Genomic DNA, 20,900 nt, shown 5'->3' with positions numbered 1-20,900 from the left:
ATAAAAAAAATCCCCCCACTGTAATAATTCAAATGGTTTGGCCAAAACATCATAGTGTTTCATTCAACATTTCTTTCAGATTAATTTACAAAAAAGCTGAGTAACACAGAGTTAAAGTTTTAGCACTGTAACACTTCAAATGAAAACACCACAGTTTAAAAATAAAATATGGAACCATTACATTGTGCTCTGCTAATATATTAAAGAACAGTCTTTAGTTTAGAAACAATAATTGCTGCCAACTTTTTAGTTTAGCTTGGAGTGTATTGTGATTGTCACTAACATTTTAGTAACTAAACTGAATTTTATTAGGTTTAGTGACATGTTTTGGTACAATTTCTGGTAAGCTACACTTTTTTATTATTTCAATTCAATTATTGTGATTTGATTTAATATTGACTCATTTGGATAAATATTAGGTAGGCTACACAAGATAGGCGTTTTTTCTCAAGAAAAAAACAACTCACCTGATGCTGTAAACATACAGAGAGCCCTATCAGCTGGTAGTAGGCTATTATTTAAGGTTAAAAATAACTTTAATTAATGATATAAGTAAAATTATAATAAATATGTAATATAGAACACATTTTTAGCTTAATACTCTCTATAGCTATTTTTTTTCTTGCCAATGTACTATAGCCTATTATATTAATTAAATGGCTTTCCTGAGGTAAATGGGACATAATTGTTCTCCAGCTATGTTATTGACCTCTTCACACTGATGAAAAACACTGATTGATCGATATTATGTATGAGGAATATACATTTCGGTAAGATGTACTGTATCTTCAGTGTTCATTCATGTTTTTTTACTATTAGCTAGTAGAGATGATCGGTTAGGGATCTGCCACGTAACATTTAACGTTACAAGCGCCAAAACGTTTGAATTTCGTAATAAAATTGACAGAATATGAGAGCTTAGATTTTTTTTTATATCATAAGTAACCTGCTCTGTCTAGTCTGTCGGTCTCCGTGTCCTCTTTGCTTCGCGATTTTTCTGTGCGTGAGAAAATTGATGTGGCGTGAGAGAGTGTGAAAATTGCGTATGTCTCACGGTGAATGTGTGAGAGTTGGCAGCTCTGGAGTAACAGTAGCAGAAAGAGAGGAAAACAGTCGAAAAAGAAGGAAGGCAGACCTCAACTAAAACAGCTGAAACTTCTGGAACTAAAACTTCTGTTTCGGTGGTGACTGGCAGCTCTTTGTTTGGTGTCTTGACTTCCCCACTCTTGATTGATAAAGTAAAAGTCCAAGTCCGCGACGACCGTTGTTTTTCTGGCGCTGCACTTTTTGAATCGCGAACTTCAGTACAGTGTTGCCAACTATTTTCAAAGGAAAGTAGCTAACGCCTCCCCTAAAAGTAGCTAAATGTCGCTAGATGACGTCATACGTCAATTAGCATATTCATGACGTCATCGCGGCGTACTTTCGTTCTGCCTGCCTAATGTTTTTTCTCATTAAAATCATGCCTACATACTATATTTTAATATATAATATAATATAATATAATATAAAATAATATAATATAATATAATATAGGCTATATAGCCGAATGTCCAATAAAGCTGTTCTCATTTACTATATTTTTTTGTCAGACAATAGAACGAGTAGCTATTGAATGACTATTTTTTATATGTGTAAAATTATCTGAACTGAGAGAGTTCGGGAACTGAACTAAAGCACTGTGATAGTGAGTATTACAAGTAATAAGCACAAGAAAAGAAAGGAAAATAAAATGTTCAAACTAAATACTTTAAATATAAACAAAAGATAAGTGATAAGTCCATCCGTGGAAACAACACTGCTCATTCACGTCTGTTAGCTGCCGTGCTGCTGCCCTCAGCCATTCACAGAACAGGGTAGACGCAGAGAGAGGTGTGTGACGGCAAGGAGAAAGCAAACCTCGCGCTCGCAGGACTCATGCTGGCAACATTTGGAGGTTACTGAGGTTTGTTCAAAAAGTAGCTAGATTAGTCGCTAGTCGCTTTTTTGAAAAATTGTCGCTGAAGGGGTCTGAAAAGTCGCTAAAAATAGCGACAAAGGCGCTAAGTTGGCAACACTGCTTCAGTAGAGTCTATAAACTGATTGGCGGGTAAAATGAACCAATCACAAGACATCTTATAGGGGGGGCACCTGGGGTGGCCAATCGAATTTCAGGGGGGGCCGGTGCCCCCCCTGGCCACCACGTAGACCCGCCCCTGCTCATGTACAATTGAAAATCCATCATCATATTGATTTTCTGCTTATGCTGATCCACCCCAGTATAATGTCATTATTCACTTCACTTTCACTGCATTTATATTCCTGTATTAGCCTGACTACGTCAGACTTCCTACTTCCGCTCAATATCATTTCGCTTCTGTAGTCAGTCTGAGATAGCAGCCTATCTTTTAGTTCCCTATCAAGGCTACGGAACTTCGACATTACGGATGTCGTATATGGGAACTCCTCTCATCCTTCACTTCCGCTGAAATCTTATAGGCTAACGCCAACAGAGCTGGCCAATTGACGCAAAATATGCAAATACTGAACCTTGTGCAGTATAAAGCAAGTGCAGCGTCAATTCCATTTCAGAATCTCTCTCTTCACGCTCAAATCGTGTGCTAGAAAGCTGATACTACAAACTTGGATTATTCGCCGTCGTCGAAGGTGCGCCAGAGATACTACACTGTCTTCTTCATCCGATGGCGACTGTTTGCAACCTGTGCAAGGGCTCCATCGTGCCCCCGGATACGCACCTGTTTTGTGTTGCGTGCATGGGGCTTGCCCATGCTGAGTCAGCCCTCACAGATGAAGGGTCCTGCGACCACTGCGCAAACATGTCCCTGCGAGCCCTCAAGGCCAGGCGGGACGAAGCTCGCGCAGCAGCGGGGGTTGGGCCTACCGCCGCCTTCGAGCCGCTGGTAGCCCCCCCCCAACCGCAGAGTCGAGGTTCGATCTCCGGTGAGTTTTCCCGACCCCACCTTTCACCCCCCCCCCGCAAGGTCGCCAACTTCGTGTCCTTCGGGGCGAGTGAGGAAGATGACTCCATGTCTCTGTCTGCCTCCGAGAACGAGTGGGGTGCGGAGCAGGCCGCACCGCTAGCGGCCGCGGAGCAAGAGGCCCCGGCGGACCTACAGGACGAGCTGTTTCGCATCCTCTCTAAGGCCGTCGAGGAATTGGACCTCTCGTGGAAAGCTCCCGATGAGCCGTCGAAGAGCAAACTCGACGCGTGGTTCCTCCGATCGAGCCGCCGTCAGGCCGCTTCGAGAAGAGGAACCCCATTTTTTCCTGATGTGCATGAGCACGTGGTGAAGTCACGCAATCGGCGCGTACCCTCACTTCCACCCAGGCCATGTTTGCCCCCGTGGACGAGGCGGGGGACCACGGCTACCTCCGCATCCCCCCCGTCGAGGAGACCGTCGCCGCACATCTCTGCCCGTCGGCTCCCGCTCTGGGCTCGGACCGCAACCTGCCGTCCCGAGCTTGCAGATTCACGGCCCACCAAGCTAACAAAGCCTACGGTGCGGCGGGGGAGGCGGTGTCTGCACTACACGCCATGGCCGTACTACAAGTGCTGCAGGCAAAGCAGCTGAAGTCCCTGGATGGCGCCACCTCTATCGATGCTGACGCCATTCGGGATCTTCGTTCGGCCACGGACCTCGCGCTCCTGGCCACGAAGCGTTCGGCCCAGGCTATTGGCCGTTCGATAGGGTTCTTGGTGGTACTCCACAGACACCTGTGGCTCACCCTGTCGGACGTGCAGGAAGCTGACAGGAAAACGCTGTTGAACGCGCCTATCTCCCCTGCAGGCCTGTTCGGAGACGCCGTCGAGAAAGTCACTGAGCGTTTTTCTGAGACCCAGAAAAAGGCAAAGGCTATGAGCCACGTTATTCCGCGGAGGGCGCCCCCGCCCCCACCGCCGCAGCAGCCTCGCTCTCGCTCGTCTTCCGCCTCGGGCAGTCGACCCCAGGCTGCGGCCAGACAGCAGTCAGCGCCCCGCCCGGGACCGGATGCCAGTAGAGGCCGAAGAGGCCATGGCAGGGAGCGGGTAGCAAGAGAACGGCTCAGAGGAGCCCGCGCAGAAAACCCACCGCGTCCCCCGCGAGGCCCAAGCAGTCCTCCTGACCGCTCGGGCAAGAGGAGAAGAGAGCGCCAGGTTGGCCCCGCGCCCAAGCAACGCGCTCGAATGCACTCTGTCCCTCAACGTTCTGTGAGCGACACGGGCAGTTATGTTGTGAATGTTGTAAATGTTTCTTGTTCAATAAAGCAAATTACCACTTCACAAACAGAGCTCTTTTCCCCTCTTGCACCTCACACTGTGTTACCCGCCCTGCCCTCGAGCAGCGCAGAGTCACGGTCAATAAACATGAATGTTCCCAGCCCTTATATAGCGGCAATGGCCGCAGAGGTGAAAGGTCAGTCGTTTTCAGGCAGCGTGGGAAGCTATTCCGGGCATTTCACCATGGGTGTTGAATATAGTTCGTCACGGGTACACACTTCAGTTCAAACGCAGACCACCCCGCTTCCGCGGTGTAATCCAGTCGTTAACTCTGCCCCAAAACGCTCATGTGCTGAGGCAAGAAGTGTGCAGCTTGCTCGAGAAGAAAGCGATAGAACCGGTTCCCCCGAGCGAGAGGGAGAGCGGGTTCTACAGCCGCTACTTCGTTGTCCCAAAGAAGGGAGGGGGTCTCCGCCCCATACTGGATCTGAGACCCGTCAACAGAGCGCTTCACAAACGCGCCTTCAGGATGACTACTCTGAAACAGATCCTCGCGCAAATTCGCCCCGGGGATTGGTTCGCTTCAGTAGATCTGAAGGACGCTTACTTTCACATTCAGATAGTAAAGCGTCACAGGAGATTCCTGAGGTTTGCGTTTTAAAATTCGGTGTACCAATACACGGTGCTTCCGTTTGGACTAGCCCTGGCTCCCCGAACATTTTCGAAATGTGTAGACGCGGCACTTTCACCCCTCAGGTCGAGCGGGATGCGCGTCTTGAACTATCTGGACGACTGGCTGGTTCTCGCGCAGTCGAGAGAGACACTGGTCAGCCATGTGGAAGCCCTCCTTCGACACTTGGAGAGGCTTGGGTTGAGGGTGAACGTTCAGAAAAGTGTGCTCACGCCGAGTCAGACTACCACATTCCTGGGAGTATGCTTGGATTCGGTGAGAATGAGAGCGCGCCTCACCCCTGAGCGAGCGGAGGCTCTGAGTTCTTCTCTCGGTCGCTTCAGACCTGGCAGGCTCGTCCCACTGAAAGAGTTTCAGAGACTGCTGGGTCGGACGGCAGCGGCTTCTTCAGTGTGTCATCTGGGGTTACTGCATATGAGACCGCTCCAGCACTGGCTGAAAGTGCGCGTCCCCCCGAGTGCGTGGTATTCGGGCCACAAGCGCATTATGGTCACTCACGGATGCACCCGCGCCCTGGCCCCGTGGAAGAACCCGGATCTTTTCAGCTCGGGTGTTCCTATCGGTGTAGTGACACGGCGTGTGGAGGTCCTGACGGATGCTTCGTCCACCGGATGGGGAGCGGTCTGCTTGGGCAAGCCTGCCTCGGGTCGGTGATCAGAGAAGCAAATGGAGTGGCACATAAATCGCTTTAAAAGCTTTCCGGTCTCGGCTGGAGCAGCGGCATGTGTTGATTCGGACCGACAACACGTCCGTGGTCTCGTACATAAATCGCCAAAGCGGTGTACATTCCAGAGCCCTATTCAAGCAGGCGGAATCCCAGCTGCTGTGGGCAGACCGGTTTTTCCTCTCGATGAGAGCGGCACATATCCCCGGTGTTCTAAATCGCGGGGCGGATATGCTCTCGAGGAACGGGATTCCTCAAGGGGAATGGAGGCTTCACCCCGGGACGGTTCAGCTGATATGGAATCGTTTCGGCAGAGCGGAGGTCGACCTCTTTGCAACGAGTGAGAACACGCATTGTCAGATGTTCTTCTCGCTGTCCCGTTCCCCCTGGGAGATGGACGCGCTAACTGCACGATGGCCGAAAGTCTGTCTCTATGCCTTTCCACCGGTGAAAATTTTGCCCATGGTGTTGTGCAAAATCAGGGAAGAGAAGGCGGCAGTGACTCTGGTAGCCCCGTACTGGCCGAATCAGCCTTGGTTCGCGGATTTGATAGAGTTACTGTCAGGGCAGCCATGGGAGATTCCGCTCAGGAAGGACTTGCTGTCTCAGGCGAGCGGATCGATCTGGCATCCCAGCCCCGAGCTGTGGAGCTTACATGTGTGGCCGCTGCAGGGTCGCTGAGCGGGCTGGATGCGCTGCATTCGCGGGTTTTGAATACCATCGCGGAAGCGCGAGCCCCGTCCACTAGGCGCCTGTATGCTCTGAAATGGGGTGTTTTTTCAAAATGGTGTAAGGATGTCGATATAGACCCAGCGAGCTGCTCTGTGTCGGATATTCTACGCTTCCTTCAGTACAGGGTGGATGAAGGGAGCCTGCCATCCACTCTGAAGGTATATGTGGCCGCTATTGCCGCTTTTCACGCCCCTGTTGACGGTCAGTCTATCGGTAGACATGCGTCGGTGACACGGTTCCTCAAGGGAGCTAGGAGATTGTGCCCTGCACGGCCGCCTTCGGTGCCGCCGTGGGATTTGGCTTTGGTCTTGGAGGCTTTGTCACGACCGCCTTTTGAACCCTTGGCTTCGATTGCCATTAAGGAGCTTTCGGTTAAAACGGCGCTGCTTCTCACTCTCGCCTCGGCGAAGCGGGTTGGGGATTTACAGGCTTTCTCTGTAAGTGAAGAGTGTATTCGCTTTGGACAGGGAAACTGTAATGTGACGCTCAGGCCGAGGCCGGGTTACGTCCCTAAATCGCTCAATACCCCGTTCAGGGCGCAGATTGTTTCTCTGCCTGCCCTGTCCGCTGAGCCATCAGCCTCTCAGGGTTCGGATGCTCAGAGTGCTGTTTGCCCAGTCAGAGCGCTCCGGGAATCCATTTCTCGCTCGGCCGCTTTTCGTCAATCGGACCAGCTATTTGTGTGCTTTGGTGGGTGCAGTAAGGGACGGGGGGTCTCTAAACAGAGGCTTGCTCACTGGATTGTGGACGCTATTGTTTTGGCTTATGAATGCCTGGGGCAGGAATGCCCCCTTAACGTCAAGGCCCATTCGACTAGGGCAATCGCCTCCTCGTGGGCCTGGACTAAGGGTATGTCTATTCAGGATTTATGTCTTGCGGCTGGCTGGTCTTCTCAGAACACATTCGCCAGGTTTTACAAGTTGGATTTGCCCTCTGTAGCGTCTCGAGTGCTTTCGGTGAGTTGATTGTATTACACATGCATTGAGAGAGCTGCTCTGCGCTTTGCCCAAGAGATGTTCTATGTGCTATTATGTGTGTTTTTAGAATGTGTCACCGCTATGCGTTGGCCTTCTCTTACTGTTGTTACCCTGTTGTTCTAAACAGTGCTAACTTCCCCAGTTTACACTGCTCGGGATATGCAAATTATGGCAGTGTTTTGTGAGCTTGTGATTGGTTCCTTTGGACCTATCAGAGGTTAGAGGTTCACCTTTGGTCGATCTCGGCTTATCAGATGCTCGCATGCTGGGGGGGCGGTGTCGGTATTGGGTTCTGTGTTCTGTGGTTGTTATGCTGCCACGGCGGGATTCTATACAGTTCCCATATACGACATCTGTAATGTCGAAGTTCCGTAGCCTTGATAGGGAACGTCTCCGGTTACTTTCGTAACCTCGGTTCCCTGAAAGGCAAGGAACGAGACATTACGCTCGCCGCTGTGTTCGCTTGATTTAAGCGTTTTTGTTCGATTCTGAAATGGAATTGACGCTGCACTTGCTTTATACTGCACAAGGTTCAGTATTTGCATATTTTGCGTCAATTGGCCAGCTCTGCTGGCGTTAGCCTATAAGATTTCAGCGGAAGTGAAGGATGAGAGGAGTTCCCATATACGACATCCGTAATGTCTCGTTCCTTGCCTTTCAGGGAACCGAGGTTACGAAAGTAACCGGAGACGTTTTCCAGCGGCCTTCGGACGGCCGGGCCAATCAACGAACAGAGGGCGGGCTGAGAGCCGTGACGTAGACGCTGATTGTACCGTGGATGCGTAGATTTACTTCACATAATCTGCAAAAGTCGTTCACAGCCATGTTTACTCCGGTATTTCGCTCGATGGTTTTGTTTTCGCATTATACATGTGTTTACAGTGGAGTTAGATGCGGCTGAGCATGCGCATAACACACGCCATAACCAAACGTCATGTGATTGGCTTACGGGTAACCAATGATTTTAAACTTCAGACAAGCGACCCCCGCGAGAGAGAAAACACTTCTCTATTATGCCATTCCAGACTCTGTCTACAAAGCAAAGCGAAGTAGCAGAGTTTGGTATTACCAGGCTATTCCTGTATATCCATCTTCACAATAATTTAACCCAAAGTTATTTACCCAATACATGAAATATTTCAGATGTGTTATTTCGATTAACTCTCCATTAGTAGACTTCAGGATGATACTAATGTAGAACAAATACTGTGTGACTTCAAAGATTTGGGAAGAAACTATGAACTAAAAATACTTGATTACCTGACTAGAAGCATCCCAAACTATCCAACCCCCGCTGAATTTCACATCTCAGAGGTGACTCATGTCACTGACATAGATGGTCTTCACAAAATCTGGGAGTCAGAGGGATTTAAGGCTCATGGTAATGATAAGAAGTTCTCGTGGTGGAGCCTGAAGATTGATAACGAGAGTATACCAGCAGCTGAGAAGTGTTATCTGGAAAAGGTGTTCCCAAACAGATCCAAAGAACAAACAGAAAGACAGGAGCCGGTCCTCCATAAATTCACCACATCACCTGCATTCCACATTGACGAATCACGCTATGGCAACTTTCAATTCTCTTTTCCTCTGAATGATCTGATGGAAACGTACAGGGTGCAGATGTGTGGAGACCAGGACCCAGTTCTCAGGGAATATAAGACAATGTTTTACAAGCAGGAGATCATGTATGTTGTTCTTGTTCACAGTCCTGAGTACAATGAGAGGTTCGAGAAATTCCCAAGGATTGAAAATAGCTTCTTTGTAAATGATGAGGAAAATCTAATTATCTGGAAAACAAAAGCAATTGATGACATTACATTTGAACTAATGCTGATTAAAGAGGGCAAAATTGCAAAAGCTGAACCTGTGAATAAAAATATTATTATTAAGTATGGGATCATGTTTGCCTGGCATTTCATTTCAAAGATGTCTTAAAGTTCCCAAAAGATCTTCACCCCTTGTAAACTGGCCAAAATAAACATTGCAAAGGGAAAATGTTGCTCACATGAAGTTACAGTAGTCATAAGTGGAGTGGAAGCAAGCGAAATTGACCTCCACATCAGCATTCAGCCCATTGATATATCATGAATTTAGTTCATAGTTCAATAGTAGTATAATTTACTGGTTGTTCAATATTAGTGATTAATGTTTTGTAATCTTCTATAAATAATTTTCAGTATAATTTAGCTAATACGTGATCAAGTCTATAATAATAATTTGTTACATTTATATAGTGATTTCCTTTGCACTCAAAGCACTTTACATACGGAAGGGTGGAATCTTCTCAACGACCACCAATGTGCAGCATCCACCTGGATGATGCGGCGGCAGCCATATAGTGTAACAGAGCACACACCAGTTTATTTGTGGAGAGTGATAAGCCAGTCATTATATGAGGATGACTATGAGGCCATGATGATGGACAGAGGCCAATGGGCAAGTTTGGCCAGGGGTTACACCCTTACTATTTCTGAAGGACATCCTAGGATTTTTTATGACCACAGAGAGTCAGGCCCTTAGTTTAGGATGTGTGTTTTGGTTTGACAATATTGTCTCTCCATCACTATACTGGGGCCCTCAGAACCACACAGACCCATCCAGGTTCAACCCTACTTACCTTCAGTAGGTGACAGCCGAAAGCTCCAGACTGATAGCGGCTGGCATTTAATCAAGAACTATCAAGAATCATTATTAAAGGAGTTTTTAGATTTTTCTTTTCTTTTTCTTCTTGAATAAGCAGTTTAAAATATGCTGTGTGTATGTGTCTTATATGTGTCTTCATATTGCTTGTATTTTAGTTTGACCTATATTTACCTTAATATATACACATATTTGTAAAGTTTTCTTGAACCTTACTATATATATAGCGACTTAATATGTTACACTTTTATAGGTAGGCCGGTTTGTCTGACTTCAGTTTCTTTTTGTGCAGTATTATTAAACCATCACCTCAGAATTGACGATGTTTGCAAAGTAGAAACAGTCATGGGTTTTATTGCTTTACTGCAAGCTTACATATAGGACAAAGTTCACTTTCTGAATCTATAGTCTAACTTTGAGTTGTGGAACTGGAAGTTAAAGTTAGATGACTTTTCAGCGTTAAAAGCTAGGCTACAATCAGATTAAAGAGGACAGTTGATTAAAAAAAAGATGAGAATAAACCAAATAAACCAAATTTACATTGCACTTTTAGCATTTCTATTTTTAGCAGTCTCATAACAGTTTTATTACATTACCAGAAATATTCTTATGATCTACCACTTGTTAGTTTCATTCATTCTGAATACATGTTTCTGCAAGCTTCGAGATGCTGAGAGTAGAGTTCGGCGCACTCCTTCGCTGTGTTGAGCTGCTGTTCACACCAGCCAATCAGGACGTTCTTCAGCACATTCACTCGGGAGCTATGGAAGCGCTCAATCTGACACACACATTAATCCAATAAATATATATACCCTCTATAAATGTACAATGTGCAATCAACATTACTTAAAATGAAGAATCAGAAGTCATGTCAGTCATGTGTCCAGTGTAACACATTTAGCAGATAATCTTCTTTGGGTTTAACATTAGTCACAGAATTTACCTCTTCTTTAGCCACAGATGAAATCTGGTTGAACTCTTTCTCAACAGCTTTTTGAAACTCTTCCATCTACAGTATTAGACACAGAAAGACTTCATCTGAATTTACCAGTTAAATATGACACGAACACTTCAGTGTGGACATGTGTATGTGGACAGAGAATACATAAAAGATACACATTAAAAACATACCACTTCTCTCTTATTGGCCTTGGCTTTTTCTGTACTCTTCTTAACAGTTTCCAGCTCTATCAGTTTACAAGTTCTTCTGAAGAGCATCTCCTGTTACAAGTAGAAATCGTTACTACCACAGCAGTCTTGGGTTAGATTTCATTACATTTCATACAAACCTGCATTCAACATAAAATATATATGCAGGAGTTTGAACAATGAATTAATGATTTGAGGCTTATGTTTAAATACGGAAATGAGTTTTCTAAACAAATAGTTCCTGCCCTCAAATTTGATTGGTTGAGACTAGGAGATCAGAGATAAAGTCTTGACTCTAACAGCACAAAGACTTTTCACTGTATCACTCCACTTGCCTGCATTTTCCAGACAGTCTAGTAATAAAATAAAATAACAAAACATAAACTTATTGGGTGCCTTACTAGTTTGTAAGTTTAGTTTACTAGTTTTTTGTGGCACAGCAAAAATAGACAACGTCGCTAGTAATACTGTATCTAAAAGGTCTCTGTATTAAACATTCATTGTATAAAAGCAATATCACGCATAAAGTCATGCTTAGGCATTTTATAAAACATACTTTCTCTGCCTCTTGGTAACGAGACTCCAGGTCCAGACCCAAACCAAGAGTGGTTAGGTTGTTACTGGCAACTTTCTCAAAGTTTTGCTAAGGTAAAAAAAAAAAAAAACATTCAAATTTTAGTATTCAATATTTTTATAAAAATAAATACAGGAATGAGAGAGTCTGTGCACTTACCTTTACTGCCTCAATAATATCAGACAGCTTCAAACAAACCCTAAAGAAACACAACATCAGAATAAACTTATTATCCTCTCATAATAACCAACATTTACATAAACTCTCTTTATTCAGCATACACATTAATGCAGAAACAAAAGGTCATTTTATTTAGTAAATTCTAACTTGGAGAAAGCTACAGCAGCTTCATCGTCCTGATTCACACAAAGATGAAGAGACGTGGAGAAATGTCCACAGGCCAAAGCAAGCTCTGTAACACACACACACACACACACACACACACACACACACACACACACACACACACACACACACACACACACACACACACACACACACACACACACACACACACACACACACACACACACACACACACACACACACACACACACACACACACACACACACACACAGTGATATATAAGCCTACTGTATTCCTAAATGATGAGTGAAAACTTCTTGCAGTGACTTACTTTGCTCTGTCATCACAACATCGATTAATTTCTATTGAGAGAAGAACACAATATTGCACATTGAATTATAAAATGACTAACAGTGCACTGGCCAGATAAAAACTGAAAAACAGCTTGAATAGTGTACCTCTGTGGCAACCTTTGACAAAGCGGCAATATTTGTGTTTTTATTTCTCTCGTTCTGAAAGAAGTTGTCCACATCCTGGGGATATTACATTTTACATATGATATAAATCACATTCATATATCTATATTGTCATATATCATATCACTACACAGTGCTGTGTTTGGTACAAAAGACTTTCCCAGAGGTGGATGGGATGAGCACTGCATAAATCACTCACATGAACAACAAACTTTTACACAGATACCTTATGACTTTCCTTCCTCATCTCCTCCACAGCCTGACTAAGGCGATTAAAGATTCCTTTCCTGCCTCTCTGTTTTCCAGGAGACTAGTCAAACAACACATGCAATGACAAAAGTGAGATTATCAACAAAGATTTTGTCACTTTTCCCTCAAAACCGATTAAGGTGATGACAGAAAAACAGCAAAATGGTCAAACAAAGTTAGCTGTTATTTTTGAACAATGATAGATAGCTAGTTTCCAGCAGCTAAAAGCTGGTCTTAACTGGTTTAGGTGGCTGAGGGAGCTGGTTGAGCTTGGTCAAATACACAGCTGAAAAACAAACCAGATCATGCAAGCTTAAACTGGTCAGCTTTTTGGAGCATAGTAGCTGATTTGTTCCAATATGAGTGACCAGCTCAGCCAGGTCTCCACCAGCTGATAGTACAGCTAATCAACCATCTAAATGACACATAACCAGATAATGACCAGCTACTATGTTCTAAAACACAACTACTACCTTCGGTTTTAGCAGGAAACATCAGCAGGACACATTACCCTGGTTAGTTGTGTTGTATTATCAATCATAGATCAGGCTGTGATGCAGAATTTGAATGAATGAAAAATCACAGTCACTTTGCGTATGTGTGTGTTTATAGTAAACCTCAGAGTTAATAAGAAAGCTGTCCAGTGCTTTGCACTTGCAGAGAGTTGGGTGTGTTGCCACCTGCTGGAGATAAAACTCCAAAGCCTTACAATAACCCTGCCAATCCTGTCCTAGAGCCAGGAATCCTGAACACATACAGAACATCAGAAAATATGTTACATAAGAAACTAAATATCAAATCATTGGCATCCACACACACACTGCTTGTGCATATTCAAATAATACATACCAAGTTGTTTGAGTGCTTTGGTCTGCATGTTTGACTGCAATGGAAGTGCTTTAGGGGGCAAAGGCGGAAACTGTGGGCATAAAATCATCTCATGTAAGTTTTTTCCCCATTCATAGATCTTGTGGTTTTAGAGTGAAAATGAATAAGAAAATGCCTCATTCAGAGGTCCCTGGCTCAAATGTTTTATTTTGTTCATTTCTTCTCTGAAGAAAGACTAACATAAATGTAAAGTGACATGTGGATGCCAAGAATTGTAACCCATACTCAGAATTAACATTAGATGGCACTATTAGCAAATAGTGATGAAAACCAAAATATGACATGCCATGAATAAATATTGACTGAGTAATCCACTGTTTTGTAGAGGGGGATCAAAATGACAAAAATGACTTGAAAGATCCATCTTTCTAAAGTAATTTTCTCCCCCTTAATTTGACTCCAAATCTCAGGTGAAAATCGTCATTTAGACCCTCCTCTACAAAGTAGTTCATTACTCAGTAAACATTCATGCATGGCATTTCATACTTTGGCTTTCATCACAATTAATGTTTGTCTCTCTTCAGAAAAAAATATTAACAAAATCAATAAATTTAGCCAAGGAAGTTCAAAATTTGGTTGATTTGACACGGAATGAGCCTATAATGTTTAGAGAAGTCACTCACTATAATTCCCGGAAGTCCAGGAACATTTTCCTGTGAGAAAAGACTCTGTTGAAGCCATTCAAAGTCCTCATGTGCCCGAAAAACACACACCCCTACACTGCTGTTCAACTGAGGGGGAAAAATTAAGTAATGATATTTAAGCATTTCACAAAACATGTTTAGAACAGGTTTTATGTATTTACTACGCATCTTACTTTCTGAGAAGTAATGGCAAACGTCAGAACGTCTCCATCCTGAGTCAAATCAGTGATTCTGATGCTGTCCGCACTTACACTTAGTGCTGATTCTGCACTTGAACCTTCCTAAAACACTCATTCATTTACACAGTACAAGAATTGAAATCAATGCTAGCAATCAACTGTGACTATTATAAACATTTACAGGGGTTTTTTTAAGCAAATATATGTGTTGTGAAACTTAAAAGCTAAAATCTCTTCAGGTAATAATATTATCCAGTATCCAGTAGCCTTTATACATTTTTTATACTACTATAGGTTCAATTCAGTAATATAAACTAGTGTATTAGGCATCATGAACTAATGAACAATACTTATCTACTTACAGTAATGCATGTTTAACAACAATCAATGACTTATGAATTAACTTGAAATAACAATGAACAAAAGCATTTTTGCAGCAGAAATTCATTACATAAATAATTTTATGAAATATCTATATACAAAGATTAATAAATGCTACAAAAACTACATTTCATGATATTTAAAGCATTTATTAGTATTAACAAATTGTCTACAAACAGCAGATGGTTGAACAGCATGTTACTACATTGTCATGTGATAATCACAACCTGAAATGGTTACTTACCATCTCACTGGAATTCAACAAGTTTCCTACTTTGGTTTAATCTTCAAAAGGGAGAAAACAGAGACATATGAGAAAACAAAGTAAGCTCTTCTCTTAATCTTCCACATAAACCCTTTTTACCTTTGTCGTTGTCACCTCTACTTTCTACTTTATTTCCCTTCCTCTCTCTCTCGTTGATACAAAATGCTCACACGCACATTCTTGCGGAGACAGGATATCCTTCAGATCAAAGGTCACTATGGTCCTGCGATTTGGTTGTATGTGAAATTTTATCCAATTTATAGTTTTTTTTTGTGTGTCCACATGTGGAACACACTCAAACTAAGTAACTTGTAAAGCACACTCATTACAGGCTACTGAGTAACTAAGCACAGTTACACTGGGCAAAGTTTATGAGTTGCACATGACTGCAGTGTTCATAGCATGCATAAAAACGTAAGAAAAGATGTGACAAACACAAAGTAGAATGACACTTCGCAATCATTAGATGAAGAGAATAGTAGCTTTGGTTTAAATCAATGTTTTTGATAGACAAAAGTTACTTGTATTCTTATTTATAAATACATTTACAACCTTGTGAAAGAATTGATGGCAAAATGAATTATGGTTAAAAACCGGTTGACACTGGGACTATAGAAAGATAGAGATGGAATAAAAGATGCACAAAGATCATACAAAAATCTGGTCATTCTTTATTCTAATTTTGCAAATTAGTTACATTTTACATAAAGTCTAACTCCCTTCAGCTTAAGACTGACATAATGCACCAGGCTTGATGGAGCCTGCCATTTCCTATAGTTTCCCAAACGATTTTCTGACTTGTTCACGTAGAGTGTTTGTAGTACGATAACAGGTCATCCAGACTCTGTGTTTGAGCAGTCTGTGGTTGAGAAGGTTGTGCATATGTGGGCATGTCAGAAGGATGACTAGGGGTAGATATGTTCTCTGCGTCTCTTTCGGTGGCTCTTTGGGATTCAGACCACTTGAAGGCAGGTTTTCCTTTAGCCTGCCCTTTGTCTGTTGCTCTGTTGTGATTGGCCCATCTGTCATCTGCGAAATAAGCAGAGGGAGGAGCAAAATCGGAGTCTCGCTCCTCTCGACGAAGACTGGTCCACTGACCCCAGGAGAACTCTGGAAAAGGAAATGCATGTTTAAGTTGCATTTACTTCAAAACAGCAAATGTAAACACTGGAGCAAATGAAAAGGAAGGAAGGGATGTGCCGTGCATTTATGTGTCAGGTCATGTACCTTTGCCTCTGTCCCACTCTCTTACGTATGGAACGCCAGGTTTGGTGTCTTTTCTTTCCTGAATCTCCACCTCCACTTTCGGCACTGTTGCAGGGGCTGGAGGTCCAACTTCTTCATCTTCATCATTCTCAACATTATCAGTGGCAGGAGCTACAAGGGAACATCACACATGATCCAAAAACATCCTCACATCCTTTAGAAATAACCACCAACATACAGATACACGTTTAATATGCTTCAAAGGATATAAAGACTTGTTAAATATTCAGCAACACACCATCTTCTTCATCCCCTGGCTCCAGCTTGCTTTTCTTTATCCTTCTCATCCTCACTTTAGCGAGTCGAGCTTCAAGAAGGGATTTCCGCTTATCCTTCAGTTGCTCGCGTTTGCTGCGCTGTTCTGTGGTCTGCAGAGAAAAAAAATTATAATTGTAAACCTAATAATTTAGCCTGGGTTTCCCCATGCTGCCTTGAGCGCAGCGCGATTTTATTCACGCTGCTAGGCAGCCTGGACACCATGGACCAGATTTTCCCCTCAAAAAGGGAACCAATAACAGAACGGGGAGGGAGCAGCAAGACGATGACGACGTCTATGCGACACACCGAAGCAGTTTGTTTATATCTATGGATCCAACATGGCATCAGACGCAAAGTTACCTTTCGATGCAGCCTTAGATAGTGTTCTAAGTAGTTAAGAACGCAAGTTTATTTCGTCTTCTTCCTCGTCGAATTTCTGCCGCTCTACATACGTCATCTGGTATGATTGAAACGATTGGCTATGAGCTACGTGCAGGCGCATTTGATAGACATTCGTGACGCCCAATAAACGGCTCTGGGCATTCGTAAACCACGCCTCAAATACGAGAAAATGAACATGTGGTTCCCAGACCACGTCTCAATGAGACGAGGTCTGACGTTAGCCAGGCTACTAATAATTTACAATGCAGCCAATAGTAGAGATGTTGAAGAAGACGTTTCAATAACAGCCAATAGTAGAGAAGCTGAGGAAGGAAGACTGTTTCAATCGTGGCCAATAGCATAGAAGCTAAGCACACCATTTAAAAATATAGTGTTAATCTTAACAACAATAAAAATATAAATCACAATTTTTTAAATATATCTCAATTAACTTTATTTCATATTATCAATTATATATTATTGTGATGCCTATATTCACTTGTATTTAAATGTAAAATTTAAATTACTGTTTTAGTTTTTATTGATTTACCCTAAATTTATATAGACAAAATGGTATAGAATGGTATAGTAATATTAGCCATTTTTTAATGGTCAATAATAATAATAATAATAATAATAATAATATGGATCACAATAAGCATCAGTCAGAATTTCCATATGAGTGCACCTCAAGTCTCAATGCATTTTGGAAGTGCTTTCTCAGCAAAATATACATGTGATACTGCTTAATTTAGAGCTAAAACAAAGTGTCTTAAGGCGGGTGTACACGGTGCGAATTCGGACACTCGGGAGGTCGTGAGATATTGCACACGTTACGAGTCAGTTAACCTGATAATCGAAAAGGCTTCAGCCAATCGCATACTACAAGGACAATGATTGTGTGGCGTAGCATTGCCAACCAATTCGGTTATCAGGACTGTGAGTATGTTGTGTGATAGTTTTCGTCGTTGTATAGTCCTGTGCTGTGTTGGCTAGAAGGCTAAACTACATTTGGGATAGAAAGCTAATCGTCAAAGATAGAGATAGAGACCGTGTTTACGCAGCTCATGTGATTGGTTTTGACGCGAACTATTCGCACACGAACAATTCGCTTTTTCGTTACGCATCCGGTGTGAAAGGGCCTTTACAATGCTGTCTAGGTAGGTAGCTCATTCTGCTTAGGAAAAGAGTTTGTGACTCATTTAATTGTTGTTCTGACCTGATCTCTCAGCATGTCTAGAGTTTCTCTCTGTTTTCTACGTCGGTCCTCATCCTGGGCAAAAGCAAAATACCCAACACCCAGCTCTCTGGCCTCTGAAATGGACACAAAACACTCATGTGAGACACTCTCAAAGAAGCACTACTTAGAGGCATTTTCTACACATTAGACAGGTTTCGGTGTGTCTAGAGATCACTCCTCTCCATCACCTTGCTCTCTGATATTTTCATAGTGAATGGGTCCAACAGGTCTCTTCATCTGCTCCTCTTCCTCTTTCTCCCACTGCTCTCTCTGCATTTCTCTCCTCATGTCATCAGATAACAGTGTCCTGTCAGCGCCAGTCACCCTGTGCATAATAATAGATATATATTGAGCACAACCAATGGCAATTGGTTACATACAAAAAAACGAAAAACACAGCAAAGGTAAGAACAATAAACGTACCTCTTGTTCTGGAGATCTTGGTCCATTTTCTGAAAACCAGGTAGGTCTTTCCTCAAACATCTTCGAGAACGTCCTAATGCATCAACATAGTCCACCCTGCAAGAGAGAGAGAGAGAAAGCAAGCAAGAAAACCCGTAGTTGAGTTCAAATCACATTGCCTCGTAATCAGGTTCAAAATATATTTATAAACACACCGTACCATTCTTCATTTGCATTCTGTGGGTCTGGAACAGGGACGTTCACATCAGAGTCCTCTCCATCTCGGTACCCTGCTTCATCTGCAGTGCATGTCTGTGGTTCATTCCTCTGGTTGATGATCTTCTGGGTGAAGTCCACCAGAAAAAGACTTTCAGTCTCCTCATCTAAATATAAAAAGAAATTGTCAACTTCAATATCAGTTCATTTACAAAACACCCAAAGCAGTGTAAAAGTGTATTCAAGAAGTGAAATGTTTGAATTTGGGATGGTCAACAAACACATACCTGGGAAATCTCCTTTTGTCATCTGTTCATAAAGACGTGCCTTTTCCTCCAATTTTCGCCTGCATAAGACAAAAATGCATCAGGAGAGCATTAATATAATTGTATTCCAAAATCTGAACAATGAAGGTGATTTAGATTATTATTATTTTTTTTTGCATCATTGTATTGTAAAAAATATCCTACAGTCATTACAATATATCAGCATTTGAAAAAGGGTGTATGGTCTCAGATTATTATATAATATCAATAAAAAAACAAAGTAAAAACAAAGTGTCAACTGCCAATTTGTCAATTGTCAATTTTTGGAAATCAATTGGTTTGATTTATACTGACATTCATACAACTTAGTGTCTATATACTTTTTGAGCCACTCTGTGCCTAGTAAAGCAGGCAAAAGAAATGAATTGATGAAGAGGATATAAAGAATCAGAATAATGTAGTACTGGACTATGTATAGCCTATTCACCTGGATTTGTCCAGTGTGTTTTCTTCCTCAACAGTTTGCTGAACGTCACTCTGCGCTCGTACATTGACACCTTCATTTTGTTTAGTCCAGATACTGGGCTTCTGTGAGCACATAAACACACAATTACAATTACAACAGGCGTGTATAATGGTTGAATGATCACATCTAACGTTAGTAGTTATGAACTGCCCGTGTCTTACTTTTATTTTTGTCTTGGACTTCTGTGCAGCTCCAGCATCTTGGCCAAGTCTGTCGTGCTTAAATTTCTCCTGCTTCCGATATAATTCCGCTTTCAAATCAACCAGCTGAAATGTAAATTGAAAAGTATACGTTAACCAAGAGATTTTAGGATTTTAAAAAGAGGTAACTTAACGTTACACAATGCAAGTCTACTGTCAGCTGTGATGCTAAGCTAACAATAACACACAAACAAAACTAAAATTGTGAAAAGTGTCTTGTTCAAAAAAGAGATACAAAATATTCACCGATGACGCTGTAACATTGTATGGTTTCTTCTTTTTATCCATGTTAACTGTAGCTGATTAGGTGATATAGCAGACAAGCACTGACATTCAGAGAGCAAAACAGTGTATCCAAAAACAATGCTGAAAAGAAGAAATGTAGCCTGCCATCTGCCGTCTCGGAGGTCAAACTACAACAATATTTTAAATTTAAACCAGTTTTTCGTTTCTATGGCGTAAATCAAACATGTTTCTACCATGTCAAATGTCCAAAATATGGCGTTACGCAACGAAATGTCCACAAAAAGCAATCAGGCCTGGCGAAGCTGGGTACGCTGGATGTAGCGAGTCATGGTCAAGCTGGTGTTCAGTTCAGCTGGTTTTAGCTGGTTAGTTGGTCTCCCAGCCTGACCAGCTAAGTCCATCCTGACCATCTAAAGAATTGACCAAAACCCATTTAAAACCAGCCGGTTAAGTCAGCTATGACCAGACTGAAGACCAGATCAGATCAGCCAACCAGGCTGGTTTTAGCTGTTTTTTTGTGTGTGAAAAATATGAAAACCAGAAGGTTCATAGCCAAGTTGCTTCAAACTTTAAGACATTTTTTTTTTCCTTTTTCTTGTTCTATCTATTTATTAGTGTTGTTCTCTACTATACACCCCTCACACACACACACACACACACACACACACACACACACACACACACACACACACATTTTATATTTACATATGATATTCTCTATAAAAATGGCACTTTATGCTACATTATTATTATTGATAAAAAGAAAATGGATCGTATTCAGAACCATAAAAATAAGTGTAAAATAATTGTTTTAATTGCCATAAAAACAGTACATGCATATCAGTTAGGATCATGTTGTTGGAAGAATATGCTGCCAACCATGTA

General features: G+C 42.5%; 2 protein-coding genes across 2 annotated transcripts; both read right to left on the bottom strand.

The window, feature by feature from the left end:
- Positions 1 to 10,230: 10,230 nt before the first annotated feature.
- On the bottom strand, positions 10,231 to 15,198 carry LOC308699238 (sorting nexin-5). The gene is made up of 15 exons (XM_081379909.1): positions 15,114 to 15,198; positions 14,994 to 15,034; positions 14,363 to 14,470; positions 14,169 to 14,276; positions 13,507 to 13,576; positions 13,275 to 13,402; positions 12,635 to 12,718; positions 12,391 to 12,465; positions 12,264 to 12,294; positions 11,953 to 12,037; positions 11,785 to 11,824; positions 11,608 to 11,694; positions 11,034 to 11,123; positions 10,846 to 10,911; positions 10,231 to 10,680 (listed from the first exon to the last, which is right to left on the bottom strand). Exons 2-15 carry the CDS (start codon positions 14,994 to 14,996, stop codon positions 10,537 to 10,539), a joined length of 1,119 nt encoding a protein of 372 aa, XP_081236035.1. The 5' UTR covers positions 14,997 to 15,034; positions 15,114 to 15,198; the 3' UTR covers positions 10,231 to 10,536.
- Positions 15,114 to 20,538, bottom strand: ccdc174 (coiled-coil domain containing 174). The gene is made up of 11 exons (XM_081379901.1): positions 20,016 to 20,538; positions 19,731 to 19,835; positions 19,531 to 19,631; positions 19,065 to 19,123; positions 18,782 to 18,944; positions 18,583 to 18,678; positions 18,348 to 18,484; positions 18,139 to 18,233; positions 16,519 to 16,648; positions 16,242 to 16,391; positions 15,114 to 16,124 (listed from the first exon to the last, which is right to left on the bottom strand). The coding sequence occupies exons 1-11, from the start codon at positions 20,055 to 20,057 to the stop codon at positions 15,817 to 15,819; spliced, it is 1,386 nt and encodes a 461-aa protein (XP_081236027.1). The 5' UTR covers positions 20,058 to 20,538; the 3' UTR covers positions 15,114 to 15,816.
- Positions 20,539 to 20,900: the final 362 nt, after the last annotated feature.

Source organism: Scardinius erythrophthalmus (genome assembly GCF_964197995.2).
Source record: "Scardinius erythrophthalmus genome assembly, chromosome: 12".
In the NCBI taxonomy this organism is placed as follows: domain Eukaryota; kingdom Metazoa; phylum Chordata; class Actinopteri; order Cypriniformes; family Leuciscidae; genus Scardinius; species Scardinius erythrophthalmus.
Note: the sequence above shows the minus strand (reverse complement) of the source record. Positions and strands in the feature narration are given on the sequence as shown.